At 38.6% G+C, this 16,932-nt stretch overlaps 1 protein-coding gene across 5 annotated transcripts in view; it reads left to right on the forward strand.

The window, feature by feature from the left end:
* LOC118822001 (AP-1 complex subunit sigma-2) overlaps window positions 1–15,370 on the forward strand; it is a 50,772-nt gene extending 35,402 nt beyond the window's left edge. For 2 of the 5 annotated variants that reach the window (XM_036590759.1, XM_036590760.1), the window contains 2 exons: window positions 8,680–8,688; window positions 12,980–15,370. In XM_036590759.1, coding sequence (XP_036446652.1) covers window positions 8,680–8,688; window positions 12,980–13,027 — 57 coding nt within the window. In that variant the 3' untranslated portion in view covers window positions 13,028–15,370. The other 3 variants (XM_036590761.1, XM_036590762.1, XM_036590763.1) reach the window with 2 other exon arrangements.
* Window positions 15,371–16,932: the final 1,562 nt, after the last annotated feature.

A 16,932-nucleotide genomic window follows, 5' to 3' on the forward strand; every position in this document is an offset into this window, starting at 1 on the left:
GCAGCTACAGTAGTTGGTTTATAGGAGTAAAAATTAGCGATGTAGGCTTATAAAAACAGCATGTCTGAAAACGACTGGAATTCTTTTGGCTAATTAAGAGAAAATCAAATAATGCTAAATATCCCTTTGACAGCTATACGAGGAAGAAGTAAAGGTTCTGCCAGCTTGTAAAAATATTGTGAGGACCACTGCTCTAGCGATTCTGTAGCACCAGTAGTGCACTCATTCCTTCCCCATAGAGAGTATTTACCCAAAGCCAGATCCAGTTTCTCGTTCCCTTCTTTTTCACTGTCTAACATTCGGAATACACAGTACTTTTGTTGTCCTTTTTCTGTTGTAGGATTTCATTTGATTAAGGAAACACATGGGCCTGAGCAGATGTTCTGCTGCCTCAGGCAGGCCTGGTGCTTTTTAAAGCTTATGGTACAGAATGCAGTCAAGAAAAGAACGTAGAAATTACTTAAAAAATACATTAATTCTGTTTATGCTAAATAAAATAAATAGGTTGGTGTTTTGCAACGGCAGCAATAAGACTGCTTTGGGAAGCACAGATTAGTTTTTCAGCTCGTTTGAAGTACTTAGCAGGTCACAGGGAGTAAATTAAACATGAGTCCAGCTTGCAGTTTGCATTTAGCCAGTGTTTCTCAATTCCAGTCCTAAGGGCTTACCTGCATGTTTCATGTTTTCCACACTCTCACATACCCAGGTTGACTCCTGAAGAGTTTGAAAATTGGCTGATGATTTGACTTGTGTGATAGTTCAGACAAAACCTCTGCAGCACTGAACTGTGTGGTTAAGGCAGGACAGAAACTGAGAAACAGTGACCTAGAACACAGTGAATACTGTGTTTCCACAATACTCTTGTATGAACATTGGGACTCTTTTGGAAGAATAAGCCTTCATAAAGGCCCAGTGAGCATAGAGGCTGTTTTTGAAACTGCCTGTTTTGCGTACATCACACTGTGGTGGGTGTGAACGCCTTAAGCTGGTGACCTATATTGTGAGATGTGTTAGAATCTGTTGGAGCTTTTGCTGTAGGTATTTAATTATTCAGAGTGCTAGAATGTTTCACCTGTTCCAATCCTGAGGTGCCAGACTTTTGTGCTGTCCTGCTGTTTCACTTCAAGCCATTAGTTAGCTGTTTAAGAATCAAGTGTGCTAGAGCGGACAAAACTCTAAACTAAGAGTACTAGAGTGCTCCAGGACTTGGATTGGAAAATACTGTTTTTTTTGTTCTGTCTCTGGGTTCTTCACATTTTGTGTTTGTTATAGTGCTGGGTGGTATTGAAAAAATTCAGTACCATTATATTATATCACAGCATCATCATATTTGATGATGTTAAAATGACTGCAAAGAAAACCTTACACATTATACTGTAATTGTTAACTAAACGGAAAACAGATTTCCAAAAAGGGGACCTACTATTTCTAGTAGGTATTTCTATTAATGTAGGTCCACTTAGTTATTTAGAATTTTTCATGGTTAACATGGTTTCATGGTCATGGTTTGAACTGTTTTTTGAAAACAATTTGAAGCAGCCAACACATGAAACATATTGCAATTAAAGTCAATCGTGGAAATCGTATTGGAAATATAATTGGAAATCATAATGCATTTTCCTTCCTTATCATAACACAATATCAGGGAGGGTCTCTGAGCTAGCTGTCTGGTGCATAGTGAGCTAACTGGTGCGTAGTGATGTAAATAAAACTCATAAGACATTTTAGAGGTGGGCAAAAGTCATTACATTTTACATGGTATATTAGAGGAAGAATTTTGTTTTTTAAATGAGATGATGCCTTGAATTGTGTTTAACCAGACAAGGTAAATGAACTAAGAGGTAAAAAGAGGTCAGTTTTGATTTCAGGTTGACTTTATTTATTTTATGGTCATGAACATCACAAAATAGAAATAAAACACTAAAAAATAGCCTAGCAACAGGAATTTCATGGAATAGAATGTTGATTGACATACAGTGATATAATACTCATTGTCTAAGCTCACTGGACAAAATAGCCACATTTTCTAAGTAGTCACACTTTTCTAAAACTTGGTTATGAGTTAGCACTTGGTTAAATGACAGCACCAGTTCTGTCAGTTAAGGATTATACCAGTCTCTGGAGTTGTCCATTTCCTGTCTATTTTTGCCCACGCTTCCACAAACTTTGTGCTTCATGTCTGAGCAGAAAACAACATCTGTAAGGTGTCTGTGTCTCTGTGTGACTGGTTCAACAGACATGATGGAACACTTGGACAGTTTGACTGACCAGCAATTCACCAGACCTCACTCTCAGTTCTCAATGTGGAACAGCAGGTGTAATGCTGAAACAGGCACACAGGAGCTCTAGCTGAAATGTGCAGCTAGTTTGTGGAAGAGTGGGCTAGAATGGACAGTAATCTCAAAAGACTGGTGTCATCCTTGCCTGACAGGACTGGCACTGTTATTAAGGCAAGGGAATGTGTACATAAACAAGTATTAGAAAAGAAATGATTTATGCGGCTAATGCTGTGTTTGACTACAGCTCCTAACTTGGATGTTCTGACCTCTGGTTAGGGAAAATCAAAGAATACGCCCCCCTCTACTGAGAATTCCTACTCAGAAAGTCAGATGATGTTCTCAACTCCAAGTTCAGTGTATCATGTGATAGAAACGTGGCTGCTCACATGGTCAGTAGTAATAAAGTACCACTTCTCTCATTTTAAATGAGATTTGCTTTAGATCAGAAAACATATATACAGAGTAGCGGTTTCATTGGATAATACTGACCATGAAGTTTGGTGTTTTAGGAAGGTGAATATATCACCGTTCCCTGGCTAGCATGTTGCTAACAGTACTAGCCTTCATCCACATGAAGGCATCCATATTTTTTCCACTTTGTCAATCAAACGTGGAGGTCGAAAAATTATGCAATTCCAAGCTCCTACTTTCCATCTCCAAGTTAAAGGGTAGTTTGACTGATTTGTGAAATATTCTGCATAATTAAATGGGTAAGGTATAAAGAAAGCCATTCAGAGTGGTTTGATGTAAAATGCTCCATTCTGGAGCAACTTACTGATACAGAATTGTTCACAGTGGTGGTGATAGAAACCAGACATCTGAAGAGTTTGCACAAAGTTATTTCATGAAACGGTTACAAATACGCTGCCTGATGTCTGAGACATTGATTTAGGTTTTTGAGAGGTTTTTGGCTTGAGACATATTTTTATGAATCCATTCATGTTGGTGAAGTACATAGAGGGTGTTGTAAGGCAAAATAGTCTCCCAAAATAACTTTCTTCAGATTTACCTCTGTTTTTCCATTATCAACATTACATGTAAAAACTCAGAAGAGGTGTAAGTTCACCACTTGCTTTGGATGGATAATGAAATAGCAGTTTTTGTGTTGTAGACATTGCGATCCCTGGTTCCTATCAGCACCACTGTAAGCCGGCAAGTTTCTCTGTAATGAACCATTTCTTATCAGACCACTTCGAATGACTTTGTTTACAGTGAACTTCGCCTGCATTAAGTCAAATAAGTTTTTGTCCGGTGAGCTAATCAATATGTAATTGAGCTGAACTGAAAATCAGTATTGTGTGACATCAGCACCAGCATACCGGGATAGACAATGTATCACCCAACACTGTGTGTGTGCGTATGTAGCACTTGTCTAATTCCCTTTGTCCACTGCCTGCTGTCTCGTGCCTTGCGCTTTGTCTTCTCTTCTCTAGGTATGATAACTGTTGCATAAAGGTTCGTCCGTAAGCTTGCACTGTTTTGAGACTTTTATTTCATGTGTGTTTCTGTGTTTTTGTGCATCTCTCTCTCTCTCTCTCTCTCTCTCTCTCCCTCAGCCCCGACATGAGTACTTTAATGTGCCTGTGTACTGATTGGCTGTCGCTGCTGTTGGTGGTTGTCCATCATGCATGCTGAGCCCCTCCCTCTCCTGCATGGTGCTCCTGCTGGCCCCTCCCTCCTCTTCCACCGCCGTCCTATAAGAACGCAGCATCTCTGGGGTCTCCAGTCTCATCGTCATCCTGTGTGTGTGTGTTTGTGTGTTAGCGCCACATTCATCCTACACACATTCACACATCCTCTCTCTCTATCTCGCTCTGTCTCTCTCTCTCTCTCTCGCAGTATCTCTCTGTATCTCTGCTTCTCTCTCATGCACATGCTCACACCCCATGTCTACCTTCATCACTCTTCTACCTGTACCTGTGTGCGGAATTTCTGTGACCACGACCCCTGGTGGTCCTTTTTGGCAGCACTGTCAGTAACCTCGGGCTGGTAATCTGCATTTCTGCATTTATTCAGTCTGCTTTATTCAAAGCCACAAATTAATTACACAAAGATAAAGAGTTAATTTTGGAGTCTACGTGCATCTTATCATAAATGTAAATGAGTGTGATGCTTGCTATGTGTTTGACACCGTGTTTGTATGGTTTTAAACTACCATTGACATTTTGTTAAAGGAATCCTCCACAGTTTTTCAGCCTTATCTGCATCTACTGCATCTGTATCATGCAGTTGAATCCCATGCACAATGATTTCTACACTTTTTTTTGTACATAAAAGAAAACTGAGAACCTGTTGATTCAAAGACTCTTATAATAGATAACGTCCAATGGGACGTTACTTCAGGAATTAGTGTCTTTGGTATTGAACCGTATGCATCAGATGCTGGAGTATTCCTTTAATGCCAGGTTTAATGTACAACTATTATACTTTGATATGCTGTATTCTAAAGTGTTGGCTTAGCCTGCTCTCTTGATATGGATGAATCATATCCCAAGCCCAAGGCGAAAATGTGGAACAGATCAAAATGCATTCCTGTCATTAAGATGCAGAACTATACTGAATTGAGTGAATGGTTGTACAGCACTGTGCAGAAGTCAGAAGCCACCCTTTCATTTATTTAATTTTCAGTCAAACAGAAATGCACAGAAATATAAATTTCCACTCTTTGCCTTTATTACAGCTTTCACTTTTTCAGGAGACTTTCTTTCTGCTTTTCAAAGAAATATGCAGGGATGTTTTTCCACTCTAAAGTTCAGTCATAGAATTTGCTTTTCAGCTTCTCACGATATAATGCTAATTACAAGTTTAGACTCAACCTTATTCTTTACTCCTCAAATGTTTAGTTTGGCATTCTGGTGCTTTTCTTATCTGTTTCTTTTTCTCAGTGAGGGCTTCATGACAGCTACACATCTGTTCAGACCCATAGTGTTGAGTTGTCTTCTTACAGTGGAAAGATGCCCAGAAACACCTGTGGATTTTTGATTCAGATCTTGATTTATTTTCAGATCTTGCTTTTTTACTGTTCATCTGATGGGGACAGTTTTGGTGGTCTGCCAGGTCTTGCATTGTTAGGCGTCCTATTTTCTCTATATCTTTTAATAATTTATTAAAAGATTATTAAAATTATTAAAAGTTTTGGAAACCCTTCAATTTAATTTATTTTTCTTTGACTTTCCCTTCTTTTACTAATTTCTTTAGAAATATTTCCTTTAGACATTTTAGATGCACATGAGAAATAAATTTGTAAGGCAACTGAAGTGGGTTTGGATAGTTGTTTATGTGAATGCTAGCGTGTTTTTGAAGGGGAACATAATATCACTGACGTCTTTGGGAACAGCTTTTTTTGGGAGGGCAAAGCTGTAACTCGGTTTTAAATTTGTAAGGATGGAAAAGTTCAAGTGGCAGTAGATGCCGTAGGTGAAGAGTGGACAAATTAAATACTGATAGATTTGATATCATGCTTAATGTTGAAGACTGTTGTGTAGTTTTCTGTTAAATATGCATTTCCTGATTTTTTCTGACCCAGAAAAATTGGTGTTCCAATCAAAACATTCAAGGCTGTTTTGATTGGAAATTAAATAAATATAGGGTGGTCTCTGACTTCTGTCTAAACGTTGGTAAGTGTTTATGATATATTTGACGTAAACCTGTTGTTCATCCAATTAGCAAAATATTATTGCTAGGATATACGCCGGTACAGGTTGAACCACTGCTCAGATGATTTTATGGAGAAAGCTGCTGACTGAGGGCAGCACTGAAGCACTTCAGTCTCATCACAGTTATTGGTGTTTCACAGCAGCATAACTGAGTTAGATGCTGCAACACTGCACACACACACAGTGTTACTCAGCTGTTACTGATCTGCTCTGCAGATGTTCTGTAGTCTTTATAGTGATAAATTACTTTAGGCACTTTAGCCTGTACTCACTATTTACTGACACCCGTCTCAGTCGTTCATTTTGCACATGGGCTCCAATCAGTAAAATAAAGGCAAACATTTGCCATTATTACAGTGCACATGATGAAATACAATATAACAGAACTGCAAGATAATAACATTGATTAAATGTATCTGTTGCCCAGCACCCACAGCCATAAAGTACACATGGAACAAGTCAAAATGCATTATTTTATGAACTGAAGTAGAAAGACCTCTAACCAGATTCTAGTATCTTTGTACACTTTCTGAATGAACACTGTCAAATTGCAATGAGGATGATGAAATCATAGCAAGTAGATTTTTGTTTGACTATCAAAACTTTGTCCCTGCTACAATATTAATTAGAGTTAATTATTAAGAGCAAAAATGTGATTAGTTTTAATAATTCTGTTAAAAATTCATGTTTCTTATTCTGTTTTATTAAAGAAGAAAAATAAAGTGACCCCATTGAACTGAAAACGCTCCATCATATGAGCCGGGGAGTTGGGGTTGATTTTTGCAACTGAAAGATGGTGCTTGATATGAGCTGAGGAAGTAGGAAAATTTTCTGAGAGGACATTCCCCCCCAAGAGCAGTGGGTTCCACATCAGTTAGCTGCTTCAAAACAGTGGAAGAAGTGGAAACCAGTCACCACTGAAGCATACGTTTTAAAATTACTAATAAAGTTCACTATATGACATACATGCAAATTTATGACAGCCAAGATATGTTTACTTCTTTAGCTTTGCACTGGAGCTATGAGGTTAACATTTCAAGCAATAGAAACTATAGTCATCGCATGTGTGGTTTCTGATTCTGTATGGCTCTAAAAAATGAACAAAAGTATGTTGCATTGCTAAAAAACAGGTATAGAAGCCATTTTGAAGGCTGAATTGTGTGCCTACTTAAGCCTTGTAGCTCCTGAGCAAAACTAGAGAAGCAAACCTCTTGGCTGACTGACTGTATTTGGGGTAAGGGGAAAGTTGTGTGAATTTGATTTTTCACTGAACTCTTCCTTTAAGAGTGTCAGAAGTACTGCTGTCTCAGAATGTAGATGTCAAGCAATGTGTCCACAGGCACATATATGGCTATAGGCCTCCCAAGGCTCTAGAGCCCCTTTAATGGGTTTGTTTTTAATGCAGTGGGGAGCTGCAGGGCCCAGTGGTCATAAATGATTCAGCATTATTGGTGAGAGATGCACACGCTTGGTGCCAAACGTTAAAAACCTGGCTGAGTGAGAGTCTAAGCCTCTGAGGAGAGAATCAATATGTGGAAATGGGCTCCATCGCCCCATAGCTGACTGCACTGGATGAAGAGCAGCCAACTGCCTGTGCTCCCAAACAGACTGAGCCAATTCTCAACTGGATTCCCCGAAAGAGTGCTTGCCCTTTACTGAGTATAACTGATAATGTTTTAGGATTTTGTTCCTCCTTTATTCTATTCATTTACTCTTTACTGTATTTGTATTAAAGGGCCCATATTTTTCTTGCATTGTGCTTTCTATCTGAAGTCCATGTATAATGTTTGTGTAGTTTTATTTAGTCAAAATTAATTTCTGTATGTCCATTTTCCAACTTAGCAGGCTATGTTTATTACTCTGTCTTTAGACTAATATATGTAAATGTCTGCCGTTTTTAATACGCTGCAATTTTCAGACATCTGGATCCTTTACAACATTTAATCAGTTTCCCCTCTAATAACTCTGCCATAGACTGTCCACAGTAACAACACTTCTTATCACTTCAATGTGCTATACTGCTGTAGCCTAAATTGTTTTGCAGCTTATTTTTCATTCATGAATTGTGTGAACTGACAAACTGACTTTTTTAAACTTTCTCATATTACAGCAAACTTTTTAATATTAAAAAAAGCAAAGAAAGTTTTTATGATATGGGCCCTTGTGATCTACTGAAAGATTCCTTGTATGTGATTTATTACTTGACTGATCCATATGCCTACCACAAATACTTTCTTGGAACATGACTGTTGCAAGGTTGGATAAGCTTTACAGAATCCCATTCAATATAATGTATTTATGAGTCCCTATATAAAATTGGATTTCCATTTTAAAATGCTTTGCCTCCAAGGAGGAGTATGTTGTAGGTAATTTGCTATCATGCTAGCATTAGCTTGACTGATCTATTCTAACAGTGTGATTTTTGATACACATACAAAATAAATAAAAATTGAATTAATCACACTTTAAATGTTAGGCTATTATTGTGCATTATTGCAAAAATTGATTTGCTGCAATGTCTCAATAGGCCGAATGGGTTTTTGGTCAGCTTGCTATGAAAGATCGTATTTGTGGGCAGAGCCTGGATTGGTCGTTTCCGATTCTGATTCTCGGGCAGCTTAAAGAACTGAGAGTTGTAGAGTTCAGATTGGCTCAGTGTGGCTACGGAGCAGCAGGCTTTCGAGTGAGACATCTCTTCTCATCCCTCACTTCTCTCTTTACTTTGTGCTTGACGTAATGTGTAGGACGCCAAAGTAAGTGCGAATTGTTTTCTGTGTCACCCTCCCACGTTTTATGTAACTCCCACAGCTTTTAATCGCCCATCCGTGTGCAACTGTGTGCATTTGTAGTAATTTCACATTTCACTCCTGTCCACCACTCATAAGCGCCATCCCTGAGTCACCCCTCCCTGAGTCATGTGGCATGCCCACACGCCGCTTATTTTTGGATCATTCAGACAAAATTGAGAACGTTCTGTTTAATCACGTCTCAAGAAAGGCCCACTCACTTCAGTTGTTCTGTGTCTTGGCTACGCACTGGTCAAAAATACTCCCCGATTTGATGTGTGTGTGTCTGATTGTGTCCATCTCTGAATGTGTCCTCACTGTCCACTACCTTATTCCTGGGTTACATACAAGTAGTTTGAAGCAGGCTTTCAAATCAGGAACTCTAATCTTTTTTTTCTTTGTCAGTAAAATGACTCAAGTTGCAGGTAGGTGGATGAACAAAGTGCCTGGGGGAAATGTTCATTCTCCGTCTTTTCAAATTAATGGAATACTCCAGTATTTTTCAACCTAATTTCTATCTGCCACATCTGTAGCATGCAACAATAAAGTAAAAAGTAAAAGAAGCATCTCCCCATTGGCTTCTATTGTACATGTTCTCTATTCTGCAGCAGAAAGACTGGAGTTTTTCAGAAAGACTGAAAAAGACTGGAGTATTCCTTTTAAAGGGGACACCAAGCTTTCAACAAACTTTCCAAGTTGTAAACAAACTCATTTAGAGTGGTGTGATATGAAATTCATCATTCTAGAGAAACTTACAGAATTGAGTCAGAATCGTTTACAGTGGTGGTGATGGAAACCAGACGTCCGAAGCGTCTAATGCCTCTAAAAGCTCCCTCAGAATAACATGACATGAAATAGTTACGAATACATTGTTTGAGGCCTGAGACATTATTTTATAATAGTTATAAAACTGGTTCCTATCAAAAACACTGTGAAGAAAATCTGATTAGCAAGTTTCTCCACAATACATAATTTCACAAAAATCACTCTGAATATCCTTGTTTCCAATGAATGAGTTTGACAGACATTTTGAAAATCTTGGCATTCCCTTTTATTTTAAGGTTACACAGGAATGTCTTTATAATATGTGTACCACGGCTGTGTTCCAGTAGTAAGTACTTCCCTCGTAATAGCCTTTGTGGATTCAAACTGCCCAATTCATGTGCACTGCTGTTCAAAAGTTTAAATCACTTGGAATCATCATAATTTTTTCTTTTGTACAATTATAACATGATAGATTTAATACACCAGAAAGTATTTTTGGATGGTGTATTCAATATTTCAAGTAGTTTGGGAATAACAATATTATTAAATAAATTTATCAGCTCCACTTACTATATAGGTGCACTTTGTAGTTCTACAATTACAGACTGTAGTCCATCTGTTTCTCTGCATACATTGTTAGCCCCCTTTTACCCTGTTCTTCATTGGTCAGGACCCCCACAGGAAGATCACAGAGCAGGTATTAATTGGGTGGTGGATATTTCTCAACACTGCTGTGACACTGATATGGTGGTGGTGTGTTAGTGTGTGTTGTGCTGGTACGAGTGGATCAGACACAGCAGTGCTGCTGGAGTTTTTAAACACCTCAGTGTCACTGCTGGACTGAGAATAGTCCACCAACCAAAAATATCCAGCCAACAGCGTCCTGTGGGCAGTGTGCTGTGACCACTGATGAAGGACTAGAGGATGACCAACACAAACTGTGCAGCAGCAGATGAGCTATCGTCTCTGACTTTACATCTACAAGGTGGACTGACAAGGTTGGAGTGTCTAATAGAGTGGACAGTGAGTGAACACAGTGTTTAAAAACTCCAACAGCACTGCTGTGTCTGATCCATTCGTACCAACACAACACACACTAACACACCACCACCACATCAGTGTTACTGCAGTGCTGAGAATGATCCACCACCCAAATAGTACCTGCTCTGTGGTGGTCCTGTGGAGGTCCTGACCATTGAAGAACAGGGCAAAAGGCAGATAACAACCTATGCAGAGAAACAGATGGACTACAGTCTGTAATGGTAGAACTACAAAGTGCTCCTATATAAGTGGAGCTGACTGTAGATATAAGATGAGTGTACCTGCTAAAGTGGCCAGTGAGTGTATATGGACCATTCTGCTGAATTAGTTCAAACTGCAGTCCAGCAGTATAAATAAAAAAAAACAATGAAGTATTCAGGTCTTAGTTATTTACAATGATGGTGTTGTGATCTATTTAAACCCAGGGCATTAATTGAGATAGTAATATACTGAATACAAACAAAAACATTTATACAGTGCTTTCTATTGGAAGGTGTATGTCCCAATATGTTATTAACTTAATAACTAATAAAATAATATAATACTGACTTTTTGGCCTGTTCTTTTTCAGTGTCCTTCTAAAAAGATCAAAACAATCTTTTTAAAAACTTTTTTTCTTTTAAAGTGAAGCTGAATGGCTTAGATTTATCATCAGTTTCATTTTAAAATAAAATTAACTTTATTCACAAAATGCTGTCCCATATTTTCTTATCACTTCCAAAACACAAAGAGCTTTGGTCCATAGGCGGAGCCTTATTTTAGCCACACCCCTGCATTTTAGAGCAGGAAGTAAAACTGCATCACTGTCCCTCATGGCCACAAAGTGAGCCCATTGTTTTGAAGTAAATGTGTCCCAGAGTCTGAAAACAAGTGTGTAACATTAAATTGTCACTACTGAAACACATCTTCTGTAATTAAGTAACATTTTTTTGTTTTGTTTTAATAAAAATATTATTATAAATATTATCATTCTAAGCATACCTATTTTTACAGCTTAGTAACTCCTGTTAATCATTTGGAGCCTGTGAAGTTGCACACGACCAGCATATAGTTTCTATGCACAATTACCTGGTTTTATATTATTAAAACATTGATCCTAAACTTCTGAACAGCTGTCCCAAACTATTGAATGGTAGTTTCTTCATGTGCTCATACAGGATCCCCTCAGTCCTAAAGTACACACTGAGCAAGGAGAGAATCTAGTTTATTTGCTTTCTCAGTCCACCATCTCAACTCTGATCCAGCCTCAGTTGGGCATTTTTCCAACTTGGAAAATTTGGAAGTGGGAGAAGGCCTCATAAAATCGTATCATGAAGAATTATGGGATGTCTGAGTGAATGAGTCATAACTGGATGGTGTGAAACAGTAGGAGAGGACACCAATGTCACCTTCTCCATATAAGTGTAGCACATACACTGCAGGCCAAAAGTGTGTAAGCAACACTAAGTCTGTAAAAGTGAACATGATGAAACAAGCAAGTGTCTGCAGCAATAGTGTTAGTTTAGCTGCTGCTGATTCTCCTGCAGAGTTTCATTGCTGTAATCAGAGCCACGTGATTCTCATATTCAGAAGCTCCTGAATGCTTAATCGATCTGGGGTGTTAGGTTTAGTTACTCAGACTGTGATTAATCCAGGTTTAGATACTCAGACTGTGATTGATCCAGGTTTAGTTACTCAGACTGTGATTAATCCAGGTTTAGTTACTCAGACTGTGATTGATCCAGGTTTAGTTACTCAGACTGTGATTAATCCATGTTTCGATACTCAGACTGTGATTAATCCAGGTTTAGTTACTCAGACTGTGATTAATCCAGGTTTAGATATTCAGACTGTGATTAATCCAGGTTTAGATACTCAGATTGTAATTATTCCAGGTTTAGTTACTCAGGCTGGGATTAATCCAGGTTTAGTTACTCAGAATGTGATTAATCCAGGTTTAGTTATTCAGATTGATTAATCCATGTTTAGATACCCAGGCTGTGATAAGTCCAGGTTTAGTTTCTCAGGCTGTGATTAATCCAGATTTAGTTACTCAAACTGTGATCGATCCTGGTTTAGATAATCTGGCTGCGATTAATCCAGGTTTTGATGCTCAGACTGTGAATAATCCAGGTTTAGTTTCTCAGACTGAGAATAATCCAGGTTTAAATGATCACAGGGAATCCGAAGGTGAAGCGTTCTTTTCCTGAACTGGATCACTGGAACAGATTTGGGTTTTTTTGTTTTGGTTTTTTTTTTTTTCATTTGACAGATTCACTTCATTGGAAAATATTTTCTTATTGTTTTCCAAATATATTTTGTAAACAACAACAAGAAACACTCCTTGCTTCCATGTCCTTGGCCTGTATTGTATCTGTAGTGTGAAGTGCACACTGATGAACTGGGACACAGCCGTGGTGCACACCGTGTGAGAGATGATGATTAGAGCTGCTGTTCCTTTCACTCTCCTCAGGAAGCAGAGACCCCTCGCAGTGTACTGGAGGAGATCGGGCTCACCTAAACAGCTGAGAAGAATGCACCACCCTACAAACATACACACACACATGCACTCACTGTCTTTCTGTCCGCTTGAAGATGTAGCACACACATACACACCTTTGTGTGTCCATGTTTTGCCAGTTCATCACTCATATTTATTTTTTTGTTCTGTATCTGTGTGCTTAAAACAACATGCACAATGTAGCACTGTACAGATTCATTGGGAAATGACTTCATCATCATTCATGATAACTCAGCCTTAAAATGCCAGGTCAGTATCCTCATGTTTACTCACGCCTCTGTATTCGTCAGTAATTACAACAGTTATTGTCAGTCCTCTTTTTTATAAGGTCACTGTTTCACAAAAGCAGGATTTCCCACTTAGCTGGAAAAGTCAAAACTGACCAATAGGAGGAGAGATCATGGACCTTCTTATTAGACAGCGTCTCTTTTGACTTAAAGGAATACTCCAGCATTTTTCAACCTAATTTCCATCCTTTGTATCTGTATTGTAACATCGATTAAAACAGACAATAATTTCAGTGCATTTGTCTGTGCATTGAAAAGGACAGAGAATAGAAAGAAACTACAGGTCAGTTGCTGAACTCCATCAATAAACATTTGGCGTACATGACTATATTCAGGTCTTATGAGAATGTCTAAGATAAGTTACTTCTTATGAAGTTTTATCCACCTGTCAAACACTAAAGCAACGCAGAAAAAGGCACTTCCGGTTATTTCCACTTTGCCTACTTTTTCTAGCATTCATGGTGATCAGTGAAAGCTCCACCAACACCACATCACAGACGAGGCTGTAGTTGGCCTCTTATTTGCCAGCTTCTTATTCAAATTTCCCGTTCCACCTTAAATAGTGCAGCAGTTACATTGCGCCAGAATGTAACTGCTGCACTATTTAAGATGGAATGGAAAACTGGAATGAAAAACTGGCAAATAAGGAGCCAACTTTAACCTCAATATATGTAATATATTATCACGTTCTTCCCTCAGGAAAACTAGTTCCATCTCCTGAAAGTGGACTCTCTAAAATGTGTTTTCAAAGAAACATTTACTGACTGAATTCAGCAGCTTGAGATCATAATAATAGAGGAGCCATTTTTTGGTGCTATATAGAACCGTTTTCACAAAGGTTCTATATAGAACCATGTACAACACACTGGCCCTCATTCACCAATACCTAATTTACACCTTTGTGCTTTTGAGTGTTATATAAGAACAAATCCCAAATAAGAACTCAATGGTAAATGTTGGAATATATTAATGAAAACTGTGTAAGTGGGTCTTAAGAAGTCGTTTCTTCTGAAGAACGGTTGGTGAATGAGGCCTAATGTCCATCAATCTGAAGAACCATTTCACCATGCAAAGATGGTTCTGTATATAAGACCATCGTCTTTGCTATAGAACCCTTTGTGTGTAGGGTACAGTTACAGCAGATTTAAAGGGGTATTCCTTAAAGTTTCCTGGCTAACTGGGAAGGTCCTGCTTTGCGAACCCCCCCCCCCATGCTCATTATTTACTAAAAGGCTTGATGTTGCCTACATACCAGACATATCACCATAGACTTGAATGTTGGTCAAAGGTGTTGTTGGAAAGGACATAAAAGGCCCTTGATTTGTTTAATAGTAGAAAGATACTAAAAAAGTTTGCTTTAAAATTAGCATCCTGGAAAAAAGCTAACACAACACGGAGAGCACCAAACCTTGTAGGCTCTTCTTGATTGGTCAAAGAACGAGAGGAGAAAAAAGGGATTCATTCACTAAACCAAAGAGTTCTTCTATTTTGTTAGGTTTCGCCTCAGTTTACATTCATGTAGGACGATCGGCAGCATTATTTTAGTTCAGCTCGCTCTGCTGGGCTGGCTGGAACTGACGGCTGGAGCAGAAAGCACAACAGAAGCACGGACTTCACTGCCCTGACCACTCTCTATGATGATCCACTGTGGTAAACTACTGATAAGCGATAGTCAACTGACGCTAATACTGTTCTGAACTCCTCGGATTAAATATAGTATTGCACATAGCCTAATTTATTACATTTAGATGTGGATAATCAATGTTTACTTTAGGGTTTATTTTTTTTAGAATATTTATAACAAAAAAAGAGAATGACAGTGCATATATACCCAATGCCATCGGTCACCAATATACAGTAAAACTGTGATGCTGTGATTTTTGCTCTACTCTCATTAGAGGTAGCCTGTCTGCTCAACTGGATCCCTCCTTCACTCTGTAGCACCTTCACCTGTCCGTCTCACCATGGAGGAACATGTTATGTGTTGTTCAAAGTGAAGCCAGTACTGCAGTGTTTGTTGCTCAAAATGGAATAAAATTTGTTTACAGACATTTTTAAGTGGTTTGGGTTTATGCTTTTCATCTTCTTGGCGGGGGAGAACATATACAGTGCTGTGCAAAAGTCAGAGACCCTTCATTTATTTCATTTTCAGTCAAAACAGCTGTTCAAGTGAAAAATAAAGAGTTTTTATTGAAATTCTTAAAAGATATAGAGAAATGAGACTCCTAGCAACCACCTGCAAGACCTGGTAGACCACCAAAACTGTCCCCATCAGATAAACAGCACTTAAAGCTTTCATCTTTGAGAGAGAGGAGAAAATCAAGCTGCACTTTTGCTTCAGATCTGAAAACATCCACAGGTGTTTCTGTCCATCCTTCCACTGTGAAAAGACACCTCAACACTATGAGTCTGAAAGGATGTGTAGCTGAGAAGAAGTCTTTACTGAGAAAAGGAACTAGAAATAAAAGAAGAAAGAAATGCAAACAAAAAGGTGCTGGTGTTCTCAGAACAATGGGCTGACCACCCCAAAGTCCAGACCTCAACATCACTGTGTTTGGGATTACTTGGATTGTGAGAAGCAGAAAACAACCAACTTCTGACTGAACTTTGGAGGTGTGGAAAAACATCCCCTGCAGATTTCTTTGAGAAACTGAAAATGGGTCTCCTGAACAAAATGGAAACTGTAATAAAGGCAAAGAGTGGACACACTGAATACACTAAATACTGAAAAATGTAATATATTACATTATTACAGTGCTGTATGTTCACCAGGCCACTGCATTAGAACCGCATGCCTTGTAGGTCCACCTAATGATGTTCAGTTTGAGACTATCTAGCAGTGACTCTGACATGTAACTCCAGTAAGTGGCCCCTACCAGTGCCGCACACACTACCATGTGAGTGTCACTGCTGTGTTGAGAATGGTCACCACCTAAATAATATCTGGTCAACAGTGGCCCTGTGGTTAGAAACTGACCACTGATGAATTTGGTAGGGGGCAGCTGATAAACTGCACAGGACAACAGATGCAGTCTTCAATTGTGCACACATATATATATATATAGTGGACCTATAAGGTAGACAAAGGCCATAAAATGAGTTGAAATATATCACAAGTGGATAGTGATATGAAGCAACATGCCTGGATATATAGTATACCAAATTTCTACGTATATATATATATATATATATATATATATATATATAAAGCAGAGAAATGTTCACATATGGGACAAATCTGAAAAGACTTCAATGTGCAAACAAGCCCAGTCGCCTTTTCTGTTTGCTTACTCTATGAGCACATTGCTGCGTGCATATTAATCTAGAGCTCAGTTTAAAAGCATTCATCGTCATTACATTTACCATCAAGCTTCCAGCAGAGCATCATCAAAGTGAAGCGAAAGCCGGCCTGTTGAATCAGCCCACTCATACACAGATCCAGCACATCCTGTGAATTTCTGAGAGGATTTTCATTTGCTAATTGGGCTTCATATGCGTTTTCTCACCAACTATATACAGCACAGAGCATGCATTACTTTGATCTCTGCATTCATTTGAATGTGATATTGTTTTTTCCACTCCCAAATTAAGTTCTAGGACTGGCTAATACTTTATTAT

Source organism: Colossoma macropomum, unplaced genomic scaffold (assembly GCF_904425465.1).
Source record: "Colossoma macropomum unplaced genomic scaffold, Colossoma_macropomum, whole genome shotgun sequence".
Taxonomy (NCBI): domain Eukaryota; kingdom Metazoa; phylum Chordata; class Actinopteri; order Characiformes; family Serrasalmidae; genus Colossoma; species Colossoma macropomum.